At 46.2% G+C, this 15,205-nt stretch overlaps 1 protein-coding gene across 6 annotated transcripts in view; it reads right to left on the reverse strand.

Moving 5' to 3' along the window:
- Positions 1-358: 358 nt before the first annotated feature.
- Positions 359-15,205, reverse strand: part of URB2 (URB2 ribosome biogenesis homolog) — a 29,232-nt gene continuing 14,385 nt past the window's right edge. For 4 of the 6 annotated variants that reach the window (XM_084755950.1, XM_084755951.1, XM_084755953.1 and 1 more), the window contains 4 exons: positions 13,146-13,388; positions 9,091-9,178; positions 6,228-6,367; positions 359-4,278 (listed from right to left, as the gene is read on the reverse strand). In XM_084755950.1, coding sequence (XP_084612076.1) covers positions 4,081-4,278; positions 6,228-6,367; positions 9,091-9,178; positions 13,146-13,388 — 669 coding nt within the window. In that variant the 3' untranslated portion in view covers positions 359-4,080. The other 2 variants (XM_084755954.1, XM_084755955.1) reach the window with 2 other exon arrangements.

Raw genomic sequence — 15,205 nt, forward strand, 5'->3', positions numbered from 1 at the left:
TTCATCTTGAAGTACTGCCATTTAAGAAAATTATCTATATATGCTAGATAACATAACAGCAATGAAATTAATTTTTCGTGTGTGTGTGTGTCTGTGTGTGCGTGCACATGCAATGCGATCATGGAGTTTTAGGCACACAGACATGTGGAGACTGGAAGATGACTTTGTGGGATGTACTTTTGGCAGTCTTTATATTGTGACCAAGGCCAGGTTGCCAGCCTTGCATAGCACTGACCTTTTGCACTGAGCCATGTCACTGACGCTCAAATAAGATATGAGTAAAACATGACATCTGTAATGTCGTGTCTTCTTTTGAGATTGTAAACATATTTTCATCCAAGGATCGAGGAAACACAGGACAATTTAAATAATAAGTTTTATTTGCAAATGAAAAAAAAAAACAGGGGTGTGATATGTGATATCGTGGGGCCAATGTACTGTGAGGCTCACTGTTAACTCCACACAGGGGTGTGATATTGTGGGGCCAGTGTACTGTAAGGCTCACTGTTAATCCCACACAGGAATACTGTGCAGGAGCGCCCTAATACATTCAAGGCCAGTGTGTACTTCACAAGGGAGTTGATGACAAGCCTAGACTATGGTAAGACCCACAACAAAAGCAACAACAAAGCGGAAGGCACATTTTCTTATGGGTTATCCTTAAAGTCATTTTTTAAAATCTCCATTTTGACTGGATGAAAAGAGAGAATCAGAAGACTTTACAACATGAATTCTACAATCAATGAGAAAAAATAGTCCAAGAAAGAAAGATCAGGGCCGGGCGTGGTGGCGCACGCCTTTAATCCCAGCACTCAGGAGGCGGAGGCAGGCAGATTGCTGTGAGTTTGAGGCCAGCCTGGCCTACACATCGAATCCAGGACAGCCAAGGCTCCACAGAGAAACCCTGTCTCAAAAAAACAAACAACAACAACAAAAGAAAGATTATATAAGAATAATATTTATGTAAACAAACTACACAATAAACTTAAAATAGGTAATGTAGAAATGTATACTCTGAACAAATTAGAGCACTTGAAAAGAAAATGGCATAGCTCCTTTATCAATAAAAATGGACGTCGTGGGACTGGAGAGATGGCTCAGTATTTAAAAACACTTGCTACTCTTCCAAGAATTTCTGGGTCCCACTCGTAGCACATACATGGCTGCTAGCAACCGTCTGTCACTCCAGTTCCAGGGGTTCCAGTGCCCTCTTCCGGCTCCCTGGGCACAGGGATGTACAAAGTATACACGTGTATGCCTTGTACACACAGGCAAAAAGCTATTCATAAAGTAAAAATAAGTAAGATTACAAAAAAAAAAATCCTGTGACATTATTTAAAAAAAAAAAACACCAAAAACTCTTTAAATACTGAAAACAATTCCACTGCCTGGCATGCAGAGCCCAGGGCCGTATGAATCAAGTGCGGTGCTGCATGCCTGCTGTACTCAGCGCTCAGCAGGTGGAGGGGAGCGGATCAGAAGGCTACGGTCATCCTCAGCAACACAGCGAGGTCGAGGCCAGCCTGGGCTAAGAGATTTTGTCTCAAGACAATGATGATGGTGGTGAAGACTGATTTGGGAGAGAAAATGATCCAACCTTCCTCAAAGTATCTGGTAGAGCACTGTTCCATATCACTAAGGCAACACTAATGCTCCATGAAGGCCTTTGCGCTAAGCCCCTCTTCAGTGCTTACTTTTTCTTTAAACAAGCTAAGATGCTGGGACCACAGTGGTTTGACTCCCTAACTGACAGCTGTTAGACCCTTCCTTGGTACCCAGCTGGTCTGAGAAGAATACGTTAGCCAAGTAGCCAACCCAGGCCTGCTTATGGCATTCTACCTACTTCATATACTCCATGGACACCTTGAGGAAGCCTCATCGCAATCACAACCGCAGCTCCAGAAGGAACCGTGACTGTTACAGCAAACACTTCAGTCAAGTTAAGCAGTAAGCTCAGCTAGGCCAGTCGAGGAGCACCTTCCTGGTGGTCAGAGAAAGCCTGTGATGGGTACAGACATACTTGCCACACCTCTTTTCTGCTGTACAAGCAGGGCAGACTACTCAGCTGATTCTGAGGTACCCAATGACAGCTGTGTCACACCCTAGTGTTATAGCCAACACTGGGCCCAACAGAAGCTTCTGGAAAGCGGCCTTTCACTGTTGTTCTCCTTGAGACAATGCCTCGTGTAGAGCATGAAGGCCTCAAAATCACTGAGAATGACGTAAACTCCTTCTGCCTCTACAGGCACGTGCCAACATTCCTAGCCCAAGCGTCTTTTCCTTGCTTGCTTCTGGTAACATAAGAAATGGACGCAGAGGCTGAGCAGCAAGGGTAGCAACGATGCTCATAGCAACAGCAGCAACAGCAGCAGTGAGAGAGCAGCTGAGGAGCACTGGACAGCGACCTGAGTGGGAAGTAGAGGGGGCAGAGCCCAAAATGAAGAACCGTGGGTCCTACACAGTGACAATCCCAAAAGGCTTCCAAGGCTTAAGCATCAAGAGTCTTAAGGCCCAAGAACCATAGAACTGATCACTGTCAAGGTCTGAGAGCTAGAACACTGGTCACCGTGAGAGCTAAGGTCTCAATAAGCAAAGGCTCATTCAAGAGCTAACACCAGCAAGCGCACACGACCACTGCCTGCTGCTGTTGTTCACTCCAAAACTAAATAAACAGCTCATGTGAACTTGACTTAGGAAATAATCTAGCCACAGGTAATATTTCTAAAAGGAAAAGATTTCCATGTCTGACAGTGAGGACTTACCAGATGAAACAGCTGTGTCTGTACTCAGCAGAATGGAACATTTAAAAATACCAAATATTTTTATTGATTCTAAGATATGACAACTATTACAAAAGAAAACGTTAAGTAATCTTGAAACACATTTTGATCAATACACACACACACACACACACACGAGACTAAACAAGACGTTTGCAGGTGACAATAAAAGCTGTTTGGGTAACTAAGGCCATTAAGACACACTGCTCAGGTAGTGAGAGTAGCTACCACTCTGTGCCAGAGCTCCTCCTGACCAGACTGCACACCACACTGCCCAGGGCCTGGCTGCTCCCCCAGCACCTGGATTCTCAGAGGGAAGGCACAGGGTAGCAGCTGGAAAGAGTCTCTATGCAACTTGGTTTAACTAAAAGGGCAGAATTATCCAAACAGGATTTAATTGCAAGTCTATGTATCAGGAACAAAACACCAGCTCTAACAGCTTCCAGCCGAGAGAGGGAGAAAGACCCACATCAGGTGCAGTCATAATGGTCAACAATTTTTCCATTAAATTTATCCCATCTCAGATCCTTTTCTTTTTCTAAAAAAATAAATCTATTTATTTATTTATATTATGTATACTGTATTCTGCCTGCATGTACACCTGCACACCAGAACAGGGCGCTAGATCTCATTATAGATGGTTGTGAGCCACCATGTGGTTACCAAGAGCTGAACTCAGGACTTGTAGAAGAGCAGCCAGTGCTCTTAACCTCTGAGGCATCTCTCCAGCCCCTACTTCCAGGTGTCTTATACGACATAGTTATAAAAAGATGTACTGAGGCATAAGGTGTAGCCAAGCGGCAGCAGTGTGAGGCTAGTGTGTGTGAAGCCCTAGGTTGAATTCTTATCATACTGGGAGGTGGGATATTAAAAAGCACCCAGCATTTTTAAAAAGCTATAAAAATACAACCCAGGCTGGGCATGGTGGCTCATGCCTTTAATCCCAGCACTTGGGAGGCAGAGGCAGGTGGATTGCTGTGAGTTCAAGGCCAGCCTGGTCTACAAAGCAAGTCCAGACAGCCAAGGCTACACAGGAAAACCCTGTGTACAAACAAGCAAACAAAAAAATCCCCAGGGTGGGCATGTCGTTAGACCCAGCGTGCAAAGGCAGAAGGCAGGTGGCTCTCTGTAAGTTCCAGGCCAGTCAGAGATGGGCAGTGGGACTCTGTGGATATATGCATGGGTTTCCTATGGTTGTGGACAATACGCATGAGAACTTCAGAAGCCTTACAGCCTCCGTGGCTCTAGACCATGAAACCTCTGCAAGCTGTCCCAGGTCACTGTGCTTCTGGGGTGCGGCCTAGGCCATGTATCTTTTCTCTCCTTCGTGCTTGGCCTTGTGGTACTTGAGGTAGTCACTGTGCAGCTCCTTAAAGACATCCCGCGCTCCAGGCTGTAGTGAGGCCCGTAGAAACTGGATATCACGCTCCATGCAGAGATCCAAGATGAGGTAAATTCCTTCCTGAAGCAGGTTCTTCACAGCTGGGTACAAGGTTACCTGGGAAAGAAGGTAGGAAGGAAGGAAGGCTCTAAGCTCACTCCAGGGCAGGATCAGGCAGCGTGTTGACAACGCCAGAGCTCAGTCAGCAGCATGAAATTGGTGCAGCCACAGAGCCCTGGGCTTCAGCCTTTCTAAAAACAAAAGCAATTTCTACCACTAGGGTCAATGGTCAGTGAAGAAAAACAGATCCCTACTGCTTCAAAACTCACTGGATGAGATGAGCACTAGCTACTACTCACCCCAAGCTGGCCACATAGGGAGCTTGCTGTAAACATGACCTGGAAGTAAAGGAGAATGTACTGGAAACATCTTTGTACATGTTCATGGGGACTCCTCACCACACAGAGCAGACAAAACAACCAGGACTGTGGGCTGCAGCATCACCTGACCAACAGGGTCCTCCCAGGACACCTGCCTGTCCCTCACGGGTCCTCCACAACACCCAGTCTACAGAAGCACAAGAGTAAATGCAGAGATCTCTCGGGCTGTCTTTGCTCTTGAGCATTTAATTAAACACAAACATGCTGCCTGGGAGAATATTTGGCTCTCAGGAGCAGTCTCTAATGCACACAGAGCATTTTCTTCATTACTAAATTTAAAGATAAATGAAAGAAAAGACCTAGACTGCTGCCAATGGATTCCAGGATGCAATGCCTTAAATAATTCACAAGGCCTTTTGCTTTCAAGATTGAAACAAAAAGAAAAAAGAAAAAAAACGGACACGTTTAAATTAGAGATAAGTAATGAAGCCAGGAAACCAGAGATTTCATAAAATAAATCTTAGAATAATATGACTTAAGGGTTCCAATTATCACTTCCCTTTTTGGCCCTCTGCAAAGTGAAATTACTATGCCCCATTTTATTCTCCAGCTAAAAAGTACAAGCTTTTTTTTTTTTTCATCAAAAGTTTACATGTTAACGACTCACATGCTTGGGAAATATCACGCTTCTACTGAAACTGTTAAACACTTAAATAACAAGTCTTCATGTCACTCTAGGCCCACCAGAACTCTCTCCTCACGCACTCACTCACACCCTCAGCCCAGCCGAAGGTGCTAGGACGACAAGAAGCTTCACACACTGATGTCAGCAAGAGTGTGGGCTGGAAATTACTCAACAGTTAACTGTTGAAATAGGGAAGGAAGCAGTCTAGAAAGGCCGTTCAACCAAGCCTCCCTGGAGAAATGCTGGCTTCTCTAGGCAGACACTCCACTGCAGTGCCACCCAGACACCCAACTACTATGCACGCAGGAGACCCAATCGCAAGCCGGCCCAGCAGACTGGCTGCTTCCCAGACAGGAAGCATGAACATGTGTTTATGCAAATGCAAGCAAATGGAGACACACACCTATCATTCACCATGACACACTGGCATTGTAGTCCTGACCTGGCCTGACCGTAGGGCACCTGTAGCTTATGGAAGTGCTGTGAAACAGTGCATGGGCATACACAGCAAGTAACTCTCTTATGAAAAAGTCAACATTCAAAACACTCACAAAATCACCAGAGTGTCAATGCTATAGTGTCTGGGAGCATCTGAATGTGGTGACTATCTCAGACCCACCCTCTTCTCTAGCCTCTGCTGCTGGACCCATAGAGCTCTTCTTGGTTCTTGGGCCTGGGTGACATTTCACTTGCCTGTCAGATAACCAGAAGAAAAGGAAACAGGCCCAAGTCTGTACTGAAGCCAGAGACCCGGGAGTCCTGAGCAACTTCACTGAGGGGCTCCAGTGACCCTTACACATCCCGCAGCTATGACCATGACTCTGTAAGGCTGCTGATAGCTCCCTCTCCCCCCTCACCCTCCCTTCTCTCTGACACACACACACACACACACACACACACACACACACACACACACACACACCATGAACAGGAAAGCCCACTGCTGTGGGCCTATAAGACTGAATAAACCCCCTGAGGAGCATGCCTAGCCTGGGTTTTACCTTCTGTGCTTCTGTCACATACTGGGCCACCAGGAACGGAGAGAATGTGGTGAACTCCTCAGCTCGAGCAGCAATGTGGCTGTACATCCTCTCCATCAGGCGCGCACACTCAAGGACCACTGGCAGGTCATCCATGCTTCCTACAGACAGCAAATAATTAGCACTGAAATAGAAAGAGCACCTCTTCTAGCCCTACAATCTTACTAGAGACAGAAATGACCACAACCCTCTACTCTTTCCAGACTCTAACTGGCTTATTCTGTAGACAAAAACAAGGTAAGACATACATCAGACACGACACCAGCAAAAATATACCATCAAATTTATGTGTTTTTCTAGGTCTGTGACGCTAATTTTCATTGTCACCCTACTGGATTTTAGCAGTTCTAATAGACGTATCTCTGGGGAATGTGTGTCAGGAGGAGTTAGTTCCAGGGAGGAGCACCCTGAATGTGGACAGCACCATGCCAGGACTGACAATGGAGGAAAGCGTAGGAAGCCCCAATGAGCACCAGCATTCATCTCGCTCCACTTCCTGACTACAGACCACCTGACCAGCCACCCCGCACTTCTGTGCCCATGATGGACTGTGTCCCCTCAAACTGTGAGCCAAAAGAAACCCCTCCTTCCTTAAGCTGCCTGTGTTGGTATTTCATCAAAGCCAAGAGAATAGTAACCAGTACAAGGTCTAACTAGAAAACCAGTACTTTTCAGGATAAAAATCTATAATTGCTATCGTTATTTTTAAAAGGATAGACTGCTACAAGACAGGATCAAATGAAAACTACCTTCAAGAGAAACAACTTATTGAGGCGGTTTAAAAGAGTTCCAAATTATGTCTTTGCCTCCATTCGTTTTAGAAATTGTCTGTGTAAGGCTTTCCTTTGAAGATCCAATGTCATCAGCACACAATCCCCACCTTTCCGCTATCTTCCCAGAGGCCCTTCTTACTCCTAGCGCTTCCTCGCTCTTCAGTGTAGGACCCTCTAGCTCCTGGGGTCCCCACGTCTGCCCTGCCTTGGTAGGGAGCTCTGGCCCATGCTACAGCACCTTCCAAGCTCTGCTGAGCACAGTGATGGCTACAATTTTATTTATAAATCTGGAAAATGCAAATAAGCCCAGGAACAAAAGGTAGACTGTTGCTGCTCATGGTCAGGCCTAATATAGAGGCACAGGACTCAAATAAGAGTTGAAACAATCTATATTTTGGCTGTGGTATGGCTTCATTTTGTTCTTAACTGTCAATTAAGCAGACAAAGTTCATCACGCATACATTAAATCTCAATAAAATTGATTTCTAGTATGTATTTTTTTTTTTTTTTAGAATAAACACATAGACACCTTTTATAAATGCAGTTTCCTAGCTGGGCATGGTGGCACATACCTTTAATCCCAGGATTTGGGAGCCAGAGGCAGGAGGATCTCTGTGAGTTTGAGACCAGCCTGGTCTACAAAGTGCTTTCCATGACAGCCAGGGCTCTCTTAACCAGAGAAACATAAATAAAAGGTAGATAGATGGGGAGACAGATAGTAGATTAGAAAGGAAGGAAGAAAAGAAAAAAAGGAAAGCTAGCTAGCTTTCTAGATCAATGTAACTTCTATGAAATGATGTTAACATTTGGGAGGTATTTCAAAAGGGCCACACTGTAGCCAAGTGCTTCATGGTCTAACAGTCTCCTGCTTCTCTTCAGACAGCACGAGTAACTGACACTGACTGCTGCAGCCCCTGACTTCATACATCATGATAAGAACATGTGTACTAGAACACAACAGAGAGAATAAAGTGGCTAAAGCCTTGCAGGGCAGAGAGCAGTCTTGGGATTAGAGGACTGAGCTAGGCCAACATGAAGCACATGCTTCCGTGCACGCTTCAAATATGTGACAAGGGACAAGCGTGATGGAGCCTGGGGCCATACTGCACGTCCACAGCCCATAGCAAGGCCTGGGTTTGCCTGCCTGCCTTCCTGGGGAGAACAGGGAGGCATCACTGTCAGAATAGGATCTTGGGATAGTAAAGCACCTTAACTGGAATCACAGAACCAACCAAGACCACCAAAGAGACGCCACTTGTTACCAGCCCTACATATCAGTACATCCCCCCACCCCCAAGACAGGGCCTCTCTGTGTAGCCTTGGCTGCCCTGGATTCACTTTGTAGACCAGACTGGCCTTGGACTCACAGAGATCCGCCCGCCTCTGCCTCCCTGAGTGCTGGGATTTCAGGCGTGAGCTACTGTGCCCCGATACATCTTATTTATTAGTGGTCCATGTGGGAGAGCACACGCCTCAGGGGCAGTGCCAGCCCTGGGGAAGGCGGTACTGAGTTGTGTAAACAAGCGGGCTGAGCAAACCACAGAGAGCAAACCAGAAAGCAGCATTCCCCATGGCCTCGCTTCAGCTCCTGCCTCTCCAGAAGCAGCAAAGTGTGGCCCGAAATTCTAAGCTGAAGTAAACCCTTTCCCTCCGCCAAGCTGCTTTTGGTCAGGGTGTTTGTTACAGCAACAGAAGCCTTAACTAAGCCAAGAGGCACGAGCAACGTCCTGGCGATTAAGGTACAGATGCCCCAAGTTCCATTCCTAGCATCCACGTCAGGTGGCTTAAAACCACCTGTAACTTTAGCTCGAGGGCATCAAACACCACTTTCTGGCCTCCACTAGCATTAGCAATGCATATACAATTCACACAAACACGTAAATAAAAGTCAGTATTTTTACAAAAAGTGTCTCTAAACTTTTTCTTGAATAGTCTGAGCATTTCTCACATCAACTCAGTTTGGTGTTTTTTTCCCCAATACTATTTATGCAGGAACCCTGCATGATGAACACGCTGGACTCTGTGCACCTAGTGCCGTTACTCTCAATTACCTTTGTCTCTCTGCCGTCCTTCATGCATCACAGAAACCAGCAGTCTATGAAACGAGTTCAGGAACGATGGGATGGCCTTCAGCATCACCTGTGGTGATAAAGGACACAGCAGCACATCAGCGGTCTTTTGTCTGTTTACCTGGCAGGACATACAGAGAAGCGCACGCCCCACCATGCAGCACAGAGACTTCTCATAGTTTCTGCTAAAGTGTCTAAGCACCTGGCTCATATCTGGCTTAATAATTCTTGTTCATAACATTTTAGCAAGTAGGGGTGCTACATTACACACCTTTTAAAATTTATGGGGCACCCTGATTTACAATTTGCTGAGTCTATGCTTTCTCTATGCTGTTCTAATATACCCTAGAAACACACAGAACTGGTACTTTTAAAAAAAGATTACACACACACCTTTAATACCAATACTGAGGAGGCAGAGGTAGGCAGATCACTGTGAGTTTGAGGCCAGCCTGGTCTACAAAACGAGTCCAGGACAGCCATGGCTATATAGAGAAAGTCTGTCTCGAAAAACCAAGAAGAAAAAAGAAAAGATTACATAAATTCCCTTCCAATATGGAACAAACCATCTCAATTAACAGTGATGAAGTGGCTTGCCTAGGACTTTCCTGTCAACACTGAGACTAGGCAACTCCCTCAAGAAGCCTGCTCCTGGCGCTGGAGAGAGAACCAGGTGGTTAAGAACCTCTTGCCAAGGGCCTGGGTTCGATTCCCAGAACCCACATAGTTACTCATAACCAGCTGTGTCTATAACTCCAACTCCAGGGGATCAGACAGCCTCTTCTGACATCCGTGAGTACTGTAGACATGAGCTGCACACACATACATGCAGATAAAACAGTCCTATACATAAGCCATCCTCCTTCAAATGTGTTACCCTTCCCCACTCACTCTCTTATATATTATAAAAATATTTTCACCGCCCCCCCTTTGAAACAGAGATTCACTATGTATCACTGACTGGCCTGAAACTTATATGTAGACCAAGGCGGCTTCAAACTGCTGCCTTTGACAATGCTGAGATCACAGCATTAATTAACACACTAAGCAGCTAAAGCCAGCTGGGCCCAGTGGCGCACGTCTTTAATCCCAGCACTCGGGAGGCAGAGGCAGGTGGATCACTGTAAGTTCAAAGCCAGCCTGGTCTACAAAGTGAGTCCAGAACAGCCAGGGCTACACAGAGAAACTCTGTCTCCAAAACAAAACAAAACAAAAAAAACAAAAAAAAAAACAAAAAACAAAAGGAAGGAAGGGAAGCCTGTACACTAAAAATATTTTATAAAAGGAAAAAAATGAGACTAAAGATGACAAAAACATGCTTTTTAATCTCTCTCCATGTATCTGTGTGTGTACATGGTCATGTATGTGAGTGTGGCTGCATGCATGCCATAGCACACACAGAAAGGTCTGAGGGCAGCCTCCGGTGTCAATATCTTTCTGTTGTTCACTGCTGTGTCCTCCAGGCTGGCTGACCCTCAGCCTTCCAGGGACTCGCCTTGCTCCACTTCCTGTGGTGCCATGAAGCACTGGGATGCAGACACGGGCTGCCGTGACAGCTTTACGTGGGTTCTAGGGACCCAAACTGGGCTCCTTGTTCTTAGGTGTCCCTAGCCCCAAGCATGCCTTCTTTACGCCTCACCTCGGAACACACCCACAGCGTCCAGCCAAGCAGCAATGAGCTCATGTAAATTTAGTTAGAATTAAGCAAAATTAAACATGCAATTTCTGGTTATACTGACTGCATTCAAGCGGCCCACATGCTGAGGCCGGTGAGTACCACACTGACAACGCAGGCGCCATGGAGTATTTACTGGACGACACTGACCACTGAAGTGAAACACAGAATAAAGCACCAGGCAATTCTCTCTGGCATAATTAATCCAACAAACTTCAGACAACACCACGGCAAACTTTTGTCCTGTTTTTTGCAGTAGGTTTCAGAAGAGGCTATTTTTGCAAAAGCACCCTAGAGCTTCACTGGTGCTGAGTCCCCTCTGAATCCTGGCTACATTAATGAAAAGCTAACCAAATCCAGGCCAAACACGACACCTTTGGTAACTTTGCAAATCTGTCCTCTGTGTATGCCTTTTCTTTTGCATAACAAGGGTAACAGGTCATCATGAGGTCTACAGAACTATAGCAAGAGAAGGCTTCGCACCACAGACTGGCCACCTGCTGCATCTTCCAGACAGACCTGTGAGGACTCCAGCTGGATGTTCACATGGGCCTAACACCACGCACTGGCTCCCCTCATGAGGCCCATCCGTGTCAGGTGAATGGGAGCTGCTTTACTCACTCACATCATCCTGTGAATACTGTGCTGTTCATGTTCTCCATACACTGAAGTCCGATCACACTAAATATTCGTGTGTTAATAGCTTTGCAGGGGTCAGTTTTTAATCTTATTTTCATCACAATCTCAGACTGTGATGGATTTGTGCTGTATTTGTATTATACGGTCACATACCAACCATAATAATTAGTCAAAAAATTCCATATGCAAGGTAGTGAACATAGGAGGCAGGGTCAAAGGTGACAGTGGGGAAAGTCTTTGGAATAGAGTATTTCTTTTAAAAACGTGATTGCTGGGGAAATAAGATCACTCAGTGGGTAAAAGTGTTTGTCAGCATAACTGGTGACCTGAGTTTAACCTCTGGAGCGCTGGATAGGTTTTTTTTTTTTTTTTTTTTTTGTCAACTTGACACAAGCTGGAGTCATCAGAGAGGAGGGAGCCAGCCCCAATTGAGGAAATGCTTCCATAAGAGCTTGCTGCAACACATTCTCTTAATTAGTGATTGATAGGGGAGGGTCCAGTCCCTTGTGGGCGGTGCCGTCCCTAGGCTGGAGGTCCTGGGCTCTATAAGAAGAAAGGTTGAGCAGGCCATGGAGAACAAGCAGGTGAGCAGCTCCCTCCATGGCCGCTGCATCAGCTCCTGCCTGCAGGGTCCCGCCATGCTGGATTCCTGTCCTGGCTTCCTCCAGTGATGGAGTGTGGTGTAGAAGAGCAAGTCAAATAAACCCTTTCCTCCCCAACTTGCTTCTGGGTCATGGTGTTTCATCACAGCAATAGTGACCCTAACTAGGACACTGGACCTCATATAAAAGAAAGAGACAGATGACTCCATAAATTTGTCCTTTGATCTTCAAACACACATCATAGCATTTGTGCAAACTATTCTTAGTTTGTTTTTTTGAGACAAGGTTATTCTGTGTAGCCCTGGCTGTCCTGGACTCACTCTGTAGACAGGGCTGGCCTCAAACTCACAGCCATCTGCCTGCCTCCACCTCCCGAGCGCTGGGATTAAAGGTGTGCCACCACGCCCGACTATGCACACTATTCTTAGATTATCAAAATACTTTTTAAAGTGTCAACATGTATGTGTACATGCACATACACAGTACTTATGAGTTCCTGCTGGTCACATGTATTGGTGGGGGTGCATGAAAAGAACCCTGATCAAAGGTATCAATAGGGTTTGCCCAACACAGGTTTAACTATGTGGCTCTCTGGTCGAAGCACTCACTGGCCATCAGTCCCTTATCACTAAACAGGGTCAGCACGTGCTTTACAGGCTTCCTGTGGGTGCAGCAGCAATTGCTCTACAGTGCTGGCTGGCCATGCTCTCTTCTAGGACATATGTGCTCCTGACCTCTGCACAGCATAAACAGTAGCACACTATAAAATCAAGACCCTCCCACTTGAATTATAAGCCCAACATAACTAAGCAAGGCAGTGACTGATTTAAATACATCAGCAGCACACAGTAATGGCCTCCTTTGTGTAATACATGGCACCACTTGAGAGTATCAGACACGGTAAAGAACAGCTCAAGCAGCCTGAAGAAAAGGTCTAGTATTTATTTCTATGTTCACACAGAAATTACTGGAAGCAAAGTCTGCAACAGTAGAGTTTTCTCTACACGCACGCATGCACGCACCCCCCACTGAGCAGCCCCTCCCCCACCCTTCTCTGCTGCTTCTCCAGATGCTGGTGTCCCCAGCTCCTGCAGGAGTGGCCGCAGTGCCCATCCCCTCACCTTAGAGTGGCACTGCAGGATGGAGAACAGCACATTGTGCATCTTCTGGAAGACACTGCTGAACTCCAGCGGCTTCAGGTGCTCCAGAGGGGCTGTGAGCAACATGTTGAAGGCCAGACTGACATGGTGAGGGTTCCTGATGGCCTCCTCCCCTTTCCGCAGCAGAACAGCCAGGACGTCAAGAACAGGCTCAACCACTCCTAGGGCCACAGGCTGCTCCTGGCAGGCCTCTCGGTGCTGCAGCTACAAAGCAACAAAGAAAAGAAAGGGCAGGTGATCCTCCAAAGAAATAAAATCACTAATGCTCTAGGTGACAAAGGTAGTCCCCCTGTACTCTACCAGGAAGTGGTATGGCCAATCAATAACCCAAAGGGACAAGGAGGCTGCCATCCAGTCTCCAGGGTAACCTACTACAGACCTAGCTGCTCCAGCCCTCGCTCTTTTTGTTAAGCATATCCACCATGAAGACAAGCCGCTTCTTAAAAGGAAACAACTCATCTAATTTCTTACAAGGACGCTACATGTTGGACACCCATAACAGTGTTTTCCTGAAACAGATCATCAGTCCCAACTGCCTGTGATTATAATTCAGGTCTAGTTAAGATTTTCAGTTACTGTCCAAGAAAATAAAGAGACTTAAGATAAAAGACAACTGTCTTCCCTGGGTCACCTAGAGAGCACCCCTATGGTTCCCAGCTTGACAGTGAACAATGAAGGAGGCCTCTGCGTCCTGAACCTTACAAGTCCCACTGTTCTTATGGAAACAGCTCTGCAGCCTGTCGGTCACACACACTAGAGGCAGCAAGTGGGTTTCAATCTGGTGCACATCAATGGGACAACACACAGTCACCATTACGCACACATCAGTATGTTCTATTCTTACTCGGGAACTTACTTCTCCACTGTCTGCTCAACAAACTCATGTTAGGGGAGAATTACACACTTTGGCACAGGACTTCTGGTGCTACAGATTCTTAGGGAAAAGAACAAGAAGCAAATTAAAAAACAAGAAGGAGGGCTGGAGAGATGGCTCAGTGGTTAAGAGCACCGCCTGCTCTTCCAGAGGTCCGGAGTTCAATTCCCAGCAACCACATGGTGGCTCACAAACATCTACAATGAGATCTGGTGCCCTCTTCTGCAGATAAAGCACTCATATGTAATAAATAAAATAAATCTTAAAAAAAAAAACAAGAGGGAACATAAAGTCCAGGTTTTAGGCCTTTCACTCTGAAAATATGGTGATCTCTTATAGACGTTTTGGTTTCTTTAAAAACTCAGTTATGTCATGCAAACATGTTTTTGTTTTAATCCCAGGTATGGGATATGGGGCTGCTCCAGTTTGTCCACAGCTGATAACAGCCTCCTGAGAGGGCACATGATCTGTCAGCAGGAGACTTTCTCCTGTGGGGCCGTGGTGTTTGCCAGCTGGAAAGCATGCTGTGTGGACTCTGAGAGGGTATACCTATGAGCGTCCACAGAGAGGAGGAAGGAGGCTTGGGGAGAATGCTTGAGGAGGCAGGCGGAGCAGGAGGAGGAGGGAGAGAGGCTGCGCTGCATCCGCTGTTGCTCGCTGACCGTCCTGGCAATGAAGACTGGACTTGCCCCCAAGAACCAGTGACCCTAGACAGCAGCAAATAGCCAAAGAGAACTACGCCCCTTCTCCCCACTGATCCTTCTCTCCTACCTGGTGCTGGGGTGTTGTAAGGGATTGGGGAAGGGAGAAAGAGATATAAGAAACCAAAGTGAAAATAGAGACTTCAGACAGCAAGGGCTACAATCTGGATGGTGATGATGGCGAGTAGGCACTGCCCTTTCATGTCTGCCGAGAGAGTCTTTGAGGCAGGCTCGATGGAGGGTGCACACACGAAGACCAGCCCCAGAGAACCAGGCTCTTGTAGAATAAAATGAAACCAAGTCACTGCCAGATGAAAATTCAATACTTGGGTAGAATGCAATAGTAACCTATCACAATCAAACTTCCTCAGAGTATTTATTCCCTTTACTGCATCACATGCCTTACATACATGTACCCTCCTGGTACTAGAGTATACTTAAGTGAC

This window comes from Acomys minous (genome assembly GCF_964271855.1).
Source record: "Acomys minous genome assembly, chromosome: 14".
NCBI classification, from domain to species: Eukaryota; Metazoa; Chordata; class Mammalia; order Rodentia; family Muridae; genus Acomys; species Acomys minous.